The sequence below is a fragment of the Phodopus roborovskii genome, unplaced genomic scaffold (genome assembly GCF_943737965.1).
Source record: "Phodopus roborovskii unplaced genomic scaffold, PHOROB, whole genome shotgun sequence".
NCBI classification, from domain to species: domain Eukaryota; kingdom Metazoa; phylum Chordata; class Mammalia; order Rodentia; family Cricetidae; genus Phodopus; species Phodopus roborovskii.
Genome location: NW_026126448.1, coordinates 8,117,205 through 8,132,916, shown reverse-complemented (window position 1 = coordinate 8,132,916; position 15,712 = coordinate 8,117,205). Strand labels below are relative to the sequence as shown.

General features: G+C 52.9%; 2 protein-coding genes across 4 annotated transcripts; both read left to right on the top strand.

The window, feature by feature from the left end:
- The first annotated feature begins 1,325 nt into the window (after window positions 1-1,325).
- Window positions 1,326-4,398, top strand: Atp6v0b (ATPase H+ transporting V0 subunit b). The gene is made up of 8 exons (XM_051188596.1): window positions 1,326-1,516; window positions 2,035-2,083; window positions 2,309-2,392; window positions 2,500-2,577; window positions 2,753-2,822; window positions 2,944-2,995; window positions 3,327-3,517; window positions 4,093-4,398. The coding sequence occupies exons 1-8, from the start codon at window positions 1,450-1,452 to the stop codon at window positions 4,117-4,119; spliced, it is 618 nt and encodes a 205-aa protein (XP_051044553.1). The 5' UTR covers window positions 1,326-1,449; the 3' UTR covers window positions 4,120-4,398.
- Window positions 4,399-5,467: 1,069 nt separating this feature from the next.
- B4galt2 (beta-1,4-galactosyltransferase 2) lies at window positions 5,468-15,371 on the top strand. Of its 3 annotated transcripts, none has more exons than XM_051188593.1 (7): window positions 5,468-5,615; window positions 7,010-7,365; window positions 7,556-7,791; window positions 11,300-11,490; window positions 11,711-11,833; window positions 11,945-12,049; window positions 14,512-15,371. In XM_051188593.1, the coding sequence occupies exons 2-7, from the start codon at window positions 7,062-7,064 to the stop codon at window positions 14,660-14,662; spliced, it is 1,110 nt and encodes a 369-aa protein (XP_051044550.1). In that variant the 5' UTR covers window positions 5,468-5,615; window positions 7,010-7,061; the 3' UTR covers window positions 14,663-15,371. The 3 variants fall into 3 exon arrangements, with proteins under 3 accessions (XP_051044550.1, XP_051044552.1, XP_051044551.1); XM_051188595.1 differs by having other exon boundaries at window positions 11,945-12,101; window positions 14,512-14,661; XM_051188594.1 differs by lacking the exon at window positions 5,468-5,615 and adding an exon at window positions 6,584-6,602.
- The last annotated feature ends 341 nt before the right edge of the window (window positions 15,372-15,712 follow it).

Sequence of the window (15,712 nt, the reverse complement as noted above, 5' to 3'; positions counted from 1 at the left end):
CACAGTTCCTGTGGATGGATATGGGAGTTATATTTAACCAGATTCCTGTCTTCAAAGTGTGCCTGGGAAGAAATAGTGACCCCATGAAATAGAATTGTATGTGAAGGGAGCCTCAGGGGCAGCTGGATCTCTTAACAGGCCCCTTGAGGGGGACTTGAGGCATCCCAGATAGGGGAGTCCTCAGCTGGATCTTGTAGAGGAAAAAAAAAATACTGTCAGAATAAAAGGAATGAAAAGAACATTTGGGCCTAAGCACAGACCAGTCAACATGGTGGGTGCTTCAACCAAAGTACAGTTGCTGGGTCTGGAGGTGGGATATGCGTGTGCGTGTGTCTGTCTGTGTTTATTGGATCCCAGGAGAAAACAAACAAAACTTACCTACTCGTTGTCCACATTACCCAATAATCTTATATTGGCACTGTCCAGATAATGTAGTTTCCAGGCTAATGGTAGAGGCAAGGGTGTAAAATGGCATGGGAATGGAGTTAAAGTGAATATCAATCATGTATTCTACCATGTTCTGAGGATCCATTGTATGCCAGGCACTAGAAATACAGTGAGTAGAGCAGAAACCATGGTGCTTCCACTTCCTAGAGAGGATGAACACACAGAAGCAAAACAAAACGTAGTATATCAAGTGATAATTACGGGAAAACACAAAGCTGCAAAAGAGAAAGGATTGTTAAGGGGGATAGGGGTTAGAGTATTACCCAGAATGGGTAAGAATGGCCTCAAAGGTGAACAAAGACAGGGAGCTAGAGAGTAACTAAAATACAAGGGTTATGACTGACCAGGAATAACTAGGTGAATAGTCGCAGAATGCATTAGGGGCTTAGGAGCATAGCTTTGCATACCATAGGATCCTAAGGATTTTCTCTTCCGTTGAGAGTGAAACAGGAACCAAGGGGCATTTGAGCAGAATGGCATGGCCTTGAAAGCACCACCTGGACATCATGGGAGCTCAGAGCTGGCACTCCACCCTGACTCTGGGTTAGGAAAGGCAACCTAGAAAGACCTCTGATGACCATCAGGTGTTGCTAGGCAGTGCGAAGGCCACGAAATCCTGCTTCAAGCTGAGGGAACAGTCCGCGCCTTCCTAGAACTAGGTAGAACTAGAAAAGGCCAGAAGGATCTGCAGTGGTTGGAGAATAAACCGGGAGCCCCGTGGGCAGGTTAGGGAACAGGCAGCGCAGGTGGAGAGCTCGTACCTGGCGCGCAGAGCGCCGCGCGAGACTACAACCACCACAGTGCTCAGCGGCACGTCGTCGACCGCGGCCGGACCGCAGCCAGCCAGCCAGCCACTGTGCGCGGAGGTCACGTGGAGCCGGAGCGTCACATGCGTCGGTCAGGTGGAACTGCGGGGCGGGCCAACAGACTGCGGGGCGGACGGTGGTCGCGGTGTTCTCTCAGGTCCGTCCCACCGATCCGACCCCCGCCGTCGCTGCTGCCATGACGGGGCTGGCGCTGCTCTACACCGGCATCTTTGTGGCCTTCTGGGCCTGCATGATCGTCGTGGGTGAGCGAGCCCGGGCTGGCTGAGCTGACCGGCTGGGGCGGGGGCAGGTGGCAGCCAGAGCCGGCCCAGCGCGGTGCCCCACCGCAACGTAGAAGGCCTGACCCCGGGCTGTGAGAGCCGCACTGACCCTCCCAGGGTCGCGGCCGCCGGCCCCCTCGTCCGCGAGCCGCAAACTTGGGCGCCCTGCTTCCTCTTTTCCCTCCTTGACCTCCCCCCTTCACAGCTTGTTGGGTAAACAGCGACTGGGCCGGCGGGATCTGGCGCGGCCTGGACGCAGCGCTTGTTCCCCCACGCCCGTGGAGGGGGGCTTGGTGTCATTGAGGAAGACGGGTTACCTAGGGAGTGGCAGGAGAAGGGAGAAAAAAAAAAAAAAAAAAATGGAGGCCTGGGCGGAGGTGCGGTTTCGCTCTGGGACTCCTGTCTTCCTAGATGTGTCAGGCAGTTGGGCAGGCAGTGTTTGACTAGGTTGGGGAATGTGTCCCAAAAGAGCAGCCCTTAACTTTTTCTCATTGCTGCAGGAATCTGCTACACCATTTTTGACTTGGGCTTCCGCTTTGATGTGGCATGGTAAGGGCACGAAGAGTATTATGCTACGAACCTCTTCTCTTTCTGTAGTCTGAGCCTAGTCCAGACACACAAACCCTAGGGAAATATGGAATCTGTGCAGCTTACGGGACTGGTGGGCTGGAGCTGGGGGCAGGGGGGACGACTGGAGTTTTGTGTGCTCTCTCTCTCCAGCCCTGTCCTTTCTTGATCACAGCCGAATCGCTTTCTTCCCTATTCCCATACCAGGTTCCTTACTGAAACTTCTCCCTTCATGTGGTCAAATCTGGGCATTGGCCTAGCAATCTCGCTCTCTGTGGTTGGAGCAGCCTGGTGAGTGTTGGGACTAGTGGGAGGCTCTGAGTCGTGGCAGGTTCTTAATCATCCTGGGGACAGTGACTATTTGATCTCCTTTAATCAATTTCTTATCCTTCCACCAGGGGCATCTATATTACCGGCTCTTCCATTATTGGGGGTGGGGTGAAGGCCCCCAGAATCAAGACCAAGAACTTGGTTAGGTAAGTATAGGGGGGTCTGATTGTCAAAGTCAGCTGTGATGGAGGTCTGATGACATACTGGCTTGTGACCAATGAGTCAAGGAAAGTTGGCTGGGGATTTTCTGAAGAAATGGTTGATTTCCTTCTCATCTCTTTTCTCCACCCTTCCCCCAACCTTTACCATTACTACCGCCAGCATTATCTTCTGTGAAGCTGTGGCCATCTATGGCATCATCATGGCAATTGTCATTAGCAACATGGCTGAGGTAAGGGAAAACCAGAAGGGAACGGGCATCCATCCCAGTGGCTTTTTGCTTTGCCTAAAAATTGCAGGAGAGAGAAGGTAGGTGCATTAAGGGATGGCTTCTGATGACCTGTTCTCCTCAGCCTTTCAGTGCTACTGACCCCAAGGCCATTGGCCATCGAAACTACCATGCAGGTGAGTGGGTAGCAAAAAGCTCAGTCTTGCCAGGCATGGTGGTATGGGCCTTTCATCCCAGTACTAGCAGGCAGTGAGTTAAGAAGCCAGCCAGCATTATATAACTACGTAGTGAGATGTCTCACCACACCCCCCACCTCCACGCACAAGTACAGACACACATCTGGGGACTACACATTTGCTCCTAACTCCACTGGACCCCTTTTTATGTTCTCAGCTGCTTTAGCCTGCTTTACAGAGCTGGGGTGGGATTAAGCCCGTCAGCCCATGCTGGGTCCTTCACATCTCCTGTGCTTGTCTTGGCCTCACCGAGCTGCTTTTTATCTTCCAGGCTACTCCATGTTTGGGGCCGGCCTCACGGTCGGTCTTTCCAACTTGTTTTGTGGAGTCTGCGTGGGCGTCGTGGGCAGTGGGGCTGCCCTAGCTGACGCTCAGAACCCCAGCCTCTTCGTAAAGATTCTCATCGTGGAGATCTTTGGCAGTGCCATTGGCCTCTTTGGGGTCATCGTTGCAATCCTTCAGGTGCTGCTTCCCCCTAGGGAACTGTGGCTTCTTTGTCCTTGTCCTCAGCCTGGCCTTACTCTGTCTGAGAGGAATAGAAGGGCGTCCCCTCTCCTCCCCTCTCCACTCACGACTGTGGAAACACCTTCCCATCTCCTGGATCCCCCTTTGTCTGTTGCATATGTTTCTCCTTTTAGTTCCTCTATTTGCATCTTTTTCCTGTCTGCTGCCTCTGGGAATGTCTTTGTGATATAGCCTGGCATGGGAAATCTGTGACAGTCTGGACTTGATATGTTTCTCTCAGGGTCTACCTGCATATGTATGCGACATGCCTATCAGTAGACTAGCATGTCTGAAGTCTGTGTTTAGTCATTGTGTGTGGGTTTGTGACTGACCTGAAGATCTAAATGTGACTTTGGGTGCTTGACTGGGTTGACTCCCGGGGACACTGGCCCTGTCCATGTGCTCTCTTCTTTGTTGTCTGTCATAGTGTCTGTCCTTGTATGGTCATCCATCTGCGGTCTATCTACCCACTGGCTTGCTGATTCTGATCTTGTCACGGTCCCTGCCTGATTTGTCCTGTTCTTCTTTTGCAGACCTCCAGAGTGAAGATGGGTGACTAGATGATCTATATGGGTGGGGCCGTGCCCCACTGTTATTTATTGCTGGTTTTCCTGGGACAGCTGGAGCTGTGCCCCTTAGCCTTTCCTGGGCTTGGTGTTCAGGGCCCTCCTGCACTCACCTCTTGCTGCCTGTTGACTATGGAGGCATTGCAGTCCAGACTGAACCCCAGTGTGGGGAATGGGCTGCTGATGGTGACTGTGTACAGCTGTGCACCTGTGTTCCCTACCCAGCCCATCTTCCTAGTGTTTGTGAAATAAACTTGGTATTTGCCCCGGTCACTGAGGCTTCTGTTGGTCCTTTGCGACACCTTTCACCAAGGAAGGGTAGGGCCTGTGCACTCACTCAACCTCTTGTAACTTTCTGTCTGTACAGACCATCTCTGCCCTGGACAGTGCTGGCTCCTGGGTGGTGAGAGCAGGGTGCTACAGGCTGACTATACCAGGGTGCCTCTTCCTTGAAGAGTCTGGGCTCTTCAATCTTCCTAGTCCTATGCCCTTGAACCCCTATGCTCTAGACCCAAACTGACTCCTCCCAGGGTTCTTACTCCTGAGACTCCCTACACCATTGTCTTCCTGGAGCCTTTTTTTTTTTTTTTTTTTTTTTTTCCTTCTCTTGGTAGTCCTGTGTGAACACCTAACTCTTCCAGAAACCCCTTCTCTGGCCTCAATTCCTGGGGTACTGTCCAACTCCACCCAAACCTATCCAATTCCAATTTCCCTAATCTTACCTAAACTGTTCTTACCCCAGAAGTCATTTTCGGTCGATTCCTCCAAGGGTCTTACCCAGCAGGCAACCCTGGTTGGCTGACCTTGAGTCATGCACCCAAGAAAGAGTTGTCAAGGCTCTAACGTGTCTGAGTCGCCCACAATCCAGACCCTGTCCCAACGACCTGAAAGGCCTAGCCGGCCGGCTCCTGACCTCTTTCCATCCCTCAGGCAAGCTGGTGGAGGAACCTGACGGATTCCCTTGGCTTTCCTGGGTCTCGGGCACCCGCATAAGCGTCTCCCCGCTGGCTGGGCCGCGCAGGGCCAACGGCAGGGGCGGGCGGTGGAGCGGCGCGCTGCGCGTGCGGGCGCGCTGGAGGCGGGGGCCGCGGGGGCGCGCGCGCGGGCGCGCCGGCCTGGCCTGCCCCTCCGAGGAGCCGTAGCGCGGGAGGGAGGCGGCAGCGCAGTGGTCCGTCGGTCCGCCGGTCCGTGGGTCTGCCCGGCCCCGCCCTGCCTCCCGGGGCGGCTCGGCTCAATGGCCCGCGGCGGCGGCGGGAGGTGGCCCGGGGACCGCTGACCGGGCGGTGGGGCCGGGCCATGGGGGACGGAGCCGTCCGCAGCTGCCGGAGCCGGTATCCCTGCCCGAGCTGGAGCGGCGCCCCCTGCTGAGCCCCGAGCGCTGGGTGAGAGGAGGAGGGCGCGCGGCCCCCCAGCCCAGGGCCCCGACATTCCAGCCCCAGCCCCACTAGGGGGCCACCCGCGCGCCGCCCCAGATCCCAGCCCAGGACCCGGTGAGCGAGGCGCCAGCGCTTCCCCTGGCCTGGATGCACCCCACCCTACCCCCATCCCGCTAGCCTCCTGGGCTTCTGTGTCCGCCCCCAGCCGGCCTCCCTCATTGTCCTCGCTCGCCCCGGCCTTGTGTCTCGCGGAGGCGCTCGGCCCATGGCCCCACATCCACATCCCCCACAGCATGCACCCCTCCCCAGGGCTCCACACCCACCTGTCCTCTGCTGCCTCCCCCGTCCCCGGGTGCCACGCATTCAGCCTCCCAACCTCGCCCAAACGCACCCCTCAAGACTGGTGGCTAGCCGGACCCAGAGCCTCTGCCCTGGAGGGAGGAGTGGGAATACTTGCACGTGGGTCTGGGTGTATGGCTAAGCTTGTATAAGTCTGGGAGCCGCCGTTTGTTGATGTATGTGGCTCGTATGTTGCTGTCACCCCAAGTGTGTCTGGCTCTGCATATAGGTCTCTGTGTGTTCCCTTAAGTGTGGGTGCCTACTGCTGGTATTAAAGCTGCCTGTGATTGTGTATGTTTGAGATATGCCGCTCTCAGGAGCACTACCAGAAGTGTTTGTTGACCTTTTGGAACTAGAGTGGAGCTCAGACCCAAGCAAGACAGACACCTCATCACCTCCACCCCCATCCTTCTCTGCCATCCTAAGAACTTTACTCCTCCAGGGCCAAACATACTCCACTTCAGGAATCAGAACTAGCTTCGATGATCAGAAGGCTCCAGAGCCAGCCTAAGGTCTTGGGTGAGGGCTGTCTCTCACTAGCCCTGCCCTGTTTCCAGTGGAAAGGATCCTTTTAAACACCCACTCCATTTGGGAGCCCCTGAATGCTTCTTTCTCAGCCTGGTCTCAGTTGGTCAGGCCTGCTTGCTGTTGGGACCTGAATGCCTAAACCTGCCATGGGTCCCAATGACTTCCCATCAGGAGGATCCTTGAAAGGACTGAATGAAGTCATAGTGTGAAGTATCCCTATGTGATAGGCACCCAGTAAGTGGTCCATTCCCTAAGCCATGTGTTCTGGGTTGAGGGCTCTACCCTGTGAGGTATCTGCTTTCTGGGGTACAGGTGGAACCTGTAGATAAGTGGTTGGGTGCTGAGATGCAATCCTGTGTAGTCAAGTTCACCTGTCCATACTGCTGTGAGTATGCATGTACAGCATAGTACAGTAACGGTTCATGCGTATGTATGGGGTGTGTTTAGGATAGCAGAAACTGAGTTGCCAGCAACTGTCTGTGTGTTTGTAGGTAGACTAAAAAACAAGCCGATGAGTTTCAAGGTGCATGAGAGGTAAGTGAGGATAGGGGTCTGTGAATGAGCAGCCGAGTAGGAAGCAGGTGGGTAGCATTACCTGTCCTGCCCTGACCTGTGGGATCTGTTTCTCTCCCCCTGTTCAGGCTGGCAGCCAGATGCTTGGGCCCATTGGGCAGGCCATTGGCCACCTGCGGGATGAGCAGACTGCTGGGGGGGACGCTGGAGCGGGTCTGCAAGGCTGTGCTCCTCCTCTGCCTGCTGCACTTCCTTGTGGCTGTCATCCTCTACTTTGACGTCTACGCCCAGCACCTGGCCTTTTTCAGCCGCTTCAGTATCCGAAGCCCAGCCCGTGCCCTCTACCCTGCAGCCAGCAGCAGCACCAACTGCTCTCGGCCCAATGCCACTGCCTCGAGTTCTGGGCTTCCTGAAGTGTCCAGTGCCCGGCCTGGCCCCACAGCTCCAGTCATTCCACCCTGTCCTGACGTGCCACCTGGTCTTGGTGAGCCTGCAGAGTAGGGCCTACCTGTTGTAGGGGTGGGAAGAGGATCCTACCAGTGTGACTAGGGAATTGGAGTGCTGAACCATGGGGGCACCGAGGCTATTCCTGGGGCTCTGTTGCCCACTCCCAGGTGGCTGGTGTCCCTGGATTCTGGCAAAGGCCCTGACTCTTGACACTGTCCTGCCTGCAGTGGGCCGAGTGGTCATCGAGTTCACCTCACCCATGCCTCTGGAGCGGGTGCAGAGGGAGAACCCAGGCGTGCTCCTGGGAGGCCGCTATACACCACCTGACTGCACCCCAGCCCAAACAGTGGCAGTCATCATCCCCTTTAGACACCGGGAGCACCACCTACGCTACTGGCTCCACTATCTGCACCCCATGTTGAGGCGGCAGCGGCTGCGATACGGTATCTACGTCATCAACCAGGTGCGTAGTCTGTGGTCCTTGGCTGATGGAGCACCAGCCATCAAGGAACTCAAATGCACCTGTGGATGTGCCTGCTCAGGGACAGGGGTTCCTGTGTGCCTGTTGGTGCACACATGAGGCTGGAGAAATCTGTGGGTTCATGGTTGTGTGAGTCCACGTGGATATGGGGGGGTACATGTCTTATCAGTGAACACAGGAAGGTTATGTGTGTGGGAGGGAATATGAGCATATAAATGTTGGTGTATACTCTTGTGGTGTGTACATAGCTTGTTTTGACATCTCTTTGGGATGTCACTGTAAAACAGTAGAGAGAAAAGAAATGTCAAAACAGAGGTGGTAGAGGCCTGGTGTGCACCAACTAGGAGGCAGTGTCAAGGGCCTTGAAGACAGGAGAGAGTCGGACTCTGAAAAAGAAATACAGTCTGAAACGGAAAACACAGCATCTAAGCTCTGGCTAGAAGTGGCATTGGGTCTCAGAGAGGACCTGATTAGGAGGAAGGTGTATGGTTGGGATTGGAGTGATGGCAGTGGGAACACAGAGGCCTGGTTCAACCGTGCAGTTGTCAGAGATGAACGGGAAATAGCAGGAGGAGGTGAACCTTCCAGGAAGAGGGGCCTGGAAGACGAGGGCTTAGCAAGAGAACTGATCTCTTGTGTTTAGAACTAGTGGCTGAGGGGTGTCGTTCAACATACAGGTGGCCACATCAAGAAGAGCTTGAGAGCTGTGTTTGGCAGTGAAGTCTAGCCTGAACTGGTGGGGCACCATTGTTTGAGGTGGGGGGGTGACCTGTGTATGTTGCCATGATTACCTGTGAAGAATGGAGGGAGGGGATGGCTAGAAGCAGTGTGACCAATTAGGAAGAGATTACAGTAACCAGAAAAAGATGGTGAATGTGCTTATGGGCGGGGCAGTTTATGGGGTAAAAGGGAGACAGAGGTCACTGTAAAATAGAAAGAGAAGAGATATCAAAACAAAGCAAGGGTTTTAGTCTTGGCTGTCTTCTGTGTTCTTAGCCACACCTGTGAGTGGGATGGAAGACCACAGAGCAAGGCCAAGGCTGGAAGAGGGTGTCTGGGGGTGCTGCCTTGCCTGGAATGTTAGAGCCTGGGAGAGGTAGAGGAGGGACATTCTGCAGATAGTCAGACTGTAAGTCTGGACCTAGGAGGGAGCTCTGTGAGGGACAGGGGGATATGATTCTCCCCCCCCTTCCCCTTTTGGATTTTCCAGACACGGTTTCACTTATGTACCTGTAGACCAGGCTGTACCTCCTGAGTCCTGGGATTAAAGGCGTCAGCCACCACTGCCCAACTCACTTTTTTATTGCATAATATTTGTGTGTACATACTCACTCAAGCCATGACACCCGTGTGGAGGTCAGAGAAAAGCTTTGTGGTTTATGGGTTAGTTCTCTCCTTCTCCCCTTTACATGGGTTTTGGATTTGAGGTTCCATGGATCAAATTTAGTTGATGAGCTTGTGCAGCGAATGCTTTACCAACTGAGCTACCCCACAATGTACAGGTAGTTTAGTGTGTGTGCCCGCACGTGTGCGCATGCACACACCCAAGAGTGCTTGTTCATACGCTTGTGCATGTGTGTGTACATGTGTATATGTGTGTGTGCATGCATAGCCATAGAACACTTTTGGAGGTCAGAGGATAACTTTGTGATGTGCTGGGCATCAAACCCAGGTCATCAGACTTATTGAGGAATTACTGTACCTGCTGAGCCATCTGACCAGTTTGAAGGTTCTCAAAACTACCACATCTGAGATAGCCTACAGACATGGAATGTCGGGGGGAGCAGGGGATCATTGAAGGGTTAGATGGAGAAAGGAAGGCAGCTGCAGAGGCCCAGAAGAGTGTCAGAAGACCCTGGAGAGTGGCTATCCTGGAAACCCAGCAGCCAGTAAGGAAGGAAGCATGGCAGCTGTGTGAGTACTGTGGGGGTGTGAGAGGGATGTGGACCAAGTGTGTCCAGTGGATTTAGCAACAAGGTGGGCCTAGTGAGAGCCATTTCAGGGGCATGGTGGGGGCGGAAGCAGATTGCAGTGGGTTGAAGAAGGAATCAGATTTGACAAAATAATTGGAGACAACACTTAAAAGAAAAAAAAATCTTGAAAAGGGAAGGCAAAAGGTAGGGTTATGGCAGGAGGGAAGTTAGTGTTTTCTCTCTCTAGAGAACTGAGCATCTTTATGAGCCATGTGGGGAAGACCAAGGACTCCTGGCTGGTGAGAGACTGGAAGAAGGCTGATAGGCTAGGAGAAAAATGGCCCATCCCTCTGAGGACTGGTAGAGATGATGATGTGGGGAAGGACAGGAAGGCAGTGAGCAGTGTCATAGTCAGGTCACACTGTTCCAGAAGCAGCTCCCGCCTATCAGGTTTGGCCAGGGCTGGGAGAGGCCACTGTTTCTCCTTTCCTAGTGAGGCACCCACTCACAGATGCCAGCTCCAGAGGCTTCTGTCTTAAGCATGGATTATAGCAGAAGCCAAGAGGCCAATTCTTGTCAATTCCACCCCTCTTTGTACAGTCGCCTGGGGCCTATATGGCCATGAGCCCAGCAGGCCTATTTCTTTGGGTCCTCAGCTCACCAAGGTGTGACTGCTTATAGTTGCTTGTCTTTTAATTTACTTTCTTTTGTTGTTGTTTTTGGGAACATAAGATCATCCAGTACAGTTCTGCCTTGTGTCAAAGGCTGCCCGGGGAGTTGGAAGTGGGTTGGAATGGGCCAGAGGAGCTGCTCCAGTGCTGGTCATTTGGGGCATTCATTGTTTGTCTCATGTGTTGAGTATAGGCTCAATAGGGAGGTAGACTGGGGCTATTCATCTCTAGACTCTCCACCAGCAAATAGGAGACCTGTCTGGCACAAAGGAGAAAGTGATGGGGTGTGATTCAATGAGTGGACGAGGTGAGACTCTACATCGTGGTTCCATAGACACCAGTATAAACGAAGCCCCAGAGAGGAGGGGAATTTTACTGGAGCCTGGAAGTTTGAGCAGAAGTCTGCCTTTGCAGGCTTGAGTTTGAACTCTAAAGCAGAGCATTCTAGATGGGGGGAACTGGCCAGACGTTGGTGGCGCACGCCTTTAATCCCAGCACTGGAGAGACAGAGGCAGGTGGATCTCTGTGAGTTCAAGGCCAGCCTGTTCTACAGATTGAGTTCTGGGACAGCCAGGACTCACACAGAGAAACCCTGTCCCAAAAAAACAAATAAAGAATAGAGGGAACTGCTAATAACCTCAGTGCCTGAACAAAACAGTCCACCGTGTTCTGTGATGCCTAAGGAATATAATATGGTTGGACCATAGAATCTGACCATACCAAATTGGAGACTAAAACTATAAAAGGTCTCTGAATGAGGGATCAACCTGAGAATCTAAGAGCGTTATAAGGATGTGGGGGGGGGACAATTATGTGGGCTCCTGGGATCATGCTGGAAACAGAAGTGGCAGGTACTTGCTGGTCACAGACCCAGAGCTGATCTGTGTCCATCTACCTACCCACCAGCATGGTGAGGAGACCTTCAACCGGGCCAAGCTGCTCAACATAGGCTTCCTAGAGGCACTGAAGGAGGATGCTACCTATGACTGCTTCATCTTCAGTGATGTGGACCTGGTCCCTATGGATGACCGCAATCTGTACCGTTGTGGTGACCAGCCCCGCCACTTTGCCATTGCCATGGACAAGTTTGGCTTCCGGTGAGACTTACTTAGCGAGACTTGGACCTGCCCATCCTTACTTCACACAGGCCCATAGTCCCAGCTTTAGTGTCCTCCTAGCTCTGGCCCCTGGTTCAGATCCTTCTATGTAACATAGCTCTTCCTTGGGTCCTAGTTACACATGCTCCTCACACACCATCTGTGATCCTACATCTTAAATCCCCCTTGTGATCCTAACGCCTGCTCTCCCATGTCATAGGCTGCCCTATGCTAGCTACTTTGGAGGTGTGTCAGGCCTGAGTAAGGCCCAGTTTCTGAGGATCAACGGCTTTCCCAACGAGTACTGGGGCTGGGGCGGTGAGGATGATGACATCTTCAACCGGTAAGTAGGGATGGGGCAGAGTAGGCTGGGTCAGGGAGTGAGGAGTCACAGACTGGCTGGGGCTCCTTACCTTTCCTGGTGCCTGTTCAGTCTGCCTGTTGTCCATCCTAGGATCTCCCTGACTGGGATGAAGATCTCACGCCCAGATGTCCGGATAGGCCGCTACCGCATGATCAAGCACGACCGGGACAAACATAACGAGCCCAACCCTCAGAGGTGACCCCAGCACCCCTGACCCCAGGTGCCCCTGATCCCTTGCTCCCTAGAGGTAACTTCCCAGTATCCCAAATGCCTTTGATCTCTGACCCCATAGAGGAGGCCTCTCAGCATCCTTGGCCCCTGGGAAATGCCTTTTAGAGGCATCTTATCCCTAGAAATGACCCTAATGCTCCTGACCTTTGGTCTCTAAAGGTGACTCCTTGCATCCGCGGGTTGGCTCCTGGAGGTGACTAGAATTTAAATTCCAGTTTGGGTTGTCATTGCATAGACTGCAAATCCATTAGTACACTCAAATTCCTCATGTGTGTACCTTAAATGACCCCTGCTTATACTGGCCCTGTCAGAGCAGATAAGATGACAGATAGTGGGTGCTAGCCTTGGACCCTAGGAATCCAACAAAGGTGCACTGAGCAGAGGAAGTGTGAGGAGGGAGAGCGAAGACAGTGTCAGCCACTCAGAGCAGCCAGCTCCTTTTAGGGTTGAGATACCCACGTTAAATGTTTAGGCTGGCTGGGAAAGGTCTTGTAGGCATGTGGAATACAAGCAAAGACTCCTCCAGCTTCCAGATACATCTCTTGAGTGGTACCAAGCCTTCTGGAGTCATACCCAACCCCCATCCTACTTTCCCTTATGAGGTTCTCACTAAGCAAGGAAAACAGTTATGCCACAGGATCATGGAAGCCAGGTGCCTTCCTGGCAGCGAAGGAGCGAGCTCATGGGAACATGAAGTGGGGCTTGAAAAGTCACTCATTCGCTGAAATCTGCCTCACATGTCCTTGGGCATATATTCACCCATGCTTTATTGGCTGGCTGATGGAGAAGGCCAGAGTAGATATAGAGACTTGTCTTTGTAAGAGTTGAATATGAGCATGTGTGGCATAAACTGAAACCTTAAAGCTAATTGGTTCTTAGACAGCAGAAAGCTGGGAGCCACAGCAGAGGTATCAGTCCTATGTAGCTGAGTACTTTCTTCCCGGGGGAAGTTCCCAGACAGGGAGGACAGCACTGAATTTGTTTGGAAGGCTTTCTTTCTGAGCTCAAGGAAAGTGAAGGGCTGGCCCAGCTGCTGGGTAGACCTAAGGAGAATTTACCACATAAAACTGGAGGGGACATGGCAGGAGAAAGACCATTGGGACTTCTGTGTCCCCTGACTTTTTGCTCTAAACTCAGACTATAGGAATGGAAAGACTGACTTGGGGCTGGAATTTGGCAGAAGCATGAGACCGCACCAGGAGTCCAGGGAGCCTGTGGAAAAGCATGTAGTTTAGATGAAACCATGGTCAGCAGGGAAGGGATGACAGGCAGATAAATGACAGGAGCCTTGGTCTCATTGTAGAATTAGCTAGCATCAGTTAGTGATGCCTGCTTGAGTGTGGATATGGCTAGACAGCATGAAATTTCCAGGCTGAAGAAGTCTGGATGGTAGTTCCAATACTCTTTGCCTGAAACTGTCCAGGATTCTTCCCCCCACCCCACATGTTCAAGTCATTAGCAAAGCATGCCAGTACCACCCCCAAAGCATTTTTACCCATCTTAGTCCTCCACCTTTACCCTGGTGTGGTCTCTGTGATCTTACACTGACAACTGCAAGCATTTTCCTGCCTCCCCCTTGCCCGTCCATAGTCCATCCTATCTTTCTGCCGAAAGTGGGTTAAGAATCCCTTGGTGTTTTCTTGCTCACGGAATATGAAGTGCTTATTATGACTTAGAGAGTCCTGCCCATACATGCTCTGCCGACAAGCTGGTCGTAATCTGTTTTCCCTTTGTTGTATGCTCTGACCTCTGCATAAAATGCTCTTCCCCCTGCCTTTGCTTCTCCCAGGGGAGTCATTTGTACCCTTAGCACTCTGATGTTTCCTTTGCCTGGTGTCTGTCTCCCTTAGTGAAGCAAACTTGCTGTGAGAGGAAGGACCTTGCCTGTCCTGTTCATGGCTATGTTCCTGTTGCTCAGAGTACAATCTGGCACACAGGAGCAGATATGAAAGGAGTGACTAATGGAAGAGAAACAGAGGAGATGGCAGGGGTTAGGAGAGTAAAGATGACGTGTCTCACATGGGATATATACTGCAGTGGAGGTACATGGGGTTGCCTCAGATATTACAGTTAAGCCAGCAGGATACTCAGTGAGTAAAGGTGCTTCATGGGTAAGCCTGGAGTCCCGAGTTCAATCCCCAGAGCCTTGTAAAGGTGGAAAGACCCAAGTTCCTGTAATTGTCCTTTGACCTCTACACACATGCCCCTGTAATAATAAAAATTGTATATATGGTCAAGGTCTGAACAGAGAGACCTGTGAGAATGTTGTAGTTATGCTTATGACCAGAGTGGGTGAGGTATTTATTTTGAAGTCAACTGTAAGAGCAATGGACTTCTGTCAAGTTGTCCCTAAAGGGAGAGGCAGGCCTATGCCTTGGCCCAGAGATTCAAGACTGAGCCTTATCTGAACGCATCTCCCTTTCTAGGTTTAATAAGATTCAGAACACCAAGATGAGCATGAAGTGGGATGGCATTGGATCAGTGCGGTACCGAGTCTTGGAAGTGTCTCGGCAACCACTCTTCACCAACATCACAGTGGACATTGGACGACCCATGTCATGGCTCAACCAAGGCTGACACTAATGGACAAAGGCCCTCCATGCCCTTCTGATGTGGAGGTTTGCCTGCCAGAGGACTGACTTACAGCCTGGCCGACAGCCGCTCTGGGGGTGTCCCCAAGACTGAGACTGTGAGCTGTTTTCTGAGTGTCTTAATAGACAGCCAGCTGCACCTGGAAGTTTCAGAACCCACTTTGAGGGGCTTCTGGGCAAGCCCGTCTTATGGCCCTGTCTGAGGCCAATCCTTCCTGCCCTACTTCCCCCAGCCCAAACCTCCTCACTTTTAGGGTTGGGCCAGCCCCTGCACTGCCTCGAGGAGTGGCCTAGGCTGGGTCACTCCACCTCTCTGTGCCTCGGTTTCCCACCCCTTTGAGTCCCCTAGGGCCTGGAAAGGTGGGAGGATTGATTAGGGGGCAGTGTCTCTTCCAGGGGGAATTCTCAGAGATCCCTCATGCTTCCAGGGGAGGGGAAACCTTTTTCATTCAACATTGTAGGGGGCAGCTTTGGTTAGCCACCTACTGAGAAGCGCCCCCAGGAGGGGACCAGAAGGGGTGCTGTGTTTCCTGGGACCATGGGGTTGGCCTTTGCATGGGGGACAGGTGGGGCTTGGATCAGTCAGTGATTCTGGCCTCCCTGCCTTAGAGAGGAGGCAGAAGCCCCAGGGCCTGCTCATGTTTATATGTTGCACAGAACTTGTGTGGGTGCTTTAGTAAAAAACATTAATGGAACAGCTCCATGTCTGTTTGCAAATGGGATCTGGTTCCCAGAAGCCAGTTTGTGTTGTGGGAGGTTGACCTGGCCAGGGCCATCTTGGGACTTAATAAACGTCCAAGCCCCTACCTACCGGCACTGTTCTAGGGAGAAAGTTTATCTTGGTGCTGCCTTCAGGCTAGTAAAGGTAAGGAAATAGCGAACCCAACCGGACCAAATTTACCAGTTCTACTTACTCCGAGATAGAAAGGTGCCCCTGGGTAAGCCCAAGTGCTAGCTGACTAGCATGTGGCTCAACCACCGTGGGCAGGGCGGGGCCTCTCTCGAGGGCGATCTTGGGGCTCGGTGGTTTCCCAGG

Bases quoted from the DNA above. Each gene is read 5' to 3' on its own strand.
- Atp6v0b (XM_051188596.1), top strand. From the start codon at position 1,450: ATGACGGGGCTGGCGCTGCTCTACACCGGCATCTTTGTGGCCTTCTGG. The intron at 2,084-2,308 runs GTAAGGGCACGA...TTCCCATACCAG, and splicing joins TTCCGCTTTGATGTGGCATG to GTTCCTTACTGAAACTTCTC. The intron at 2,578-2,752 runs GTAAGTATAGGG...TACTACCGCCAG, and splicing joins AAGACCAAGAACTTGGTTAG to CATTATCTTCTGTGAAGCTG.
- B4galt2 (XM_051188593.1), top strand. From the start codon at position 7,062: ATGAGCAGACTGCTGGGGGGGACGCTGGAGCGGGTCTGCAAGGCTGTG. The intron at 11,834-11,944 runs GTAAGTAGGGAT...TGTCCATCCTAG, and splicing joins GATGATGACATCTTCAACCG to GATCTCCCTGACTGGGATGA. The intron at 12,050-14,511 runs GTGACCCCAGCA...CTCCCTTTCTAG, and splicing joins AACGAGCCCAACCCTCAGAG to GTTTAATAAGATTCAGAACA.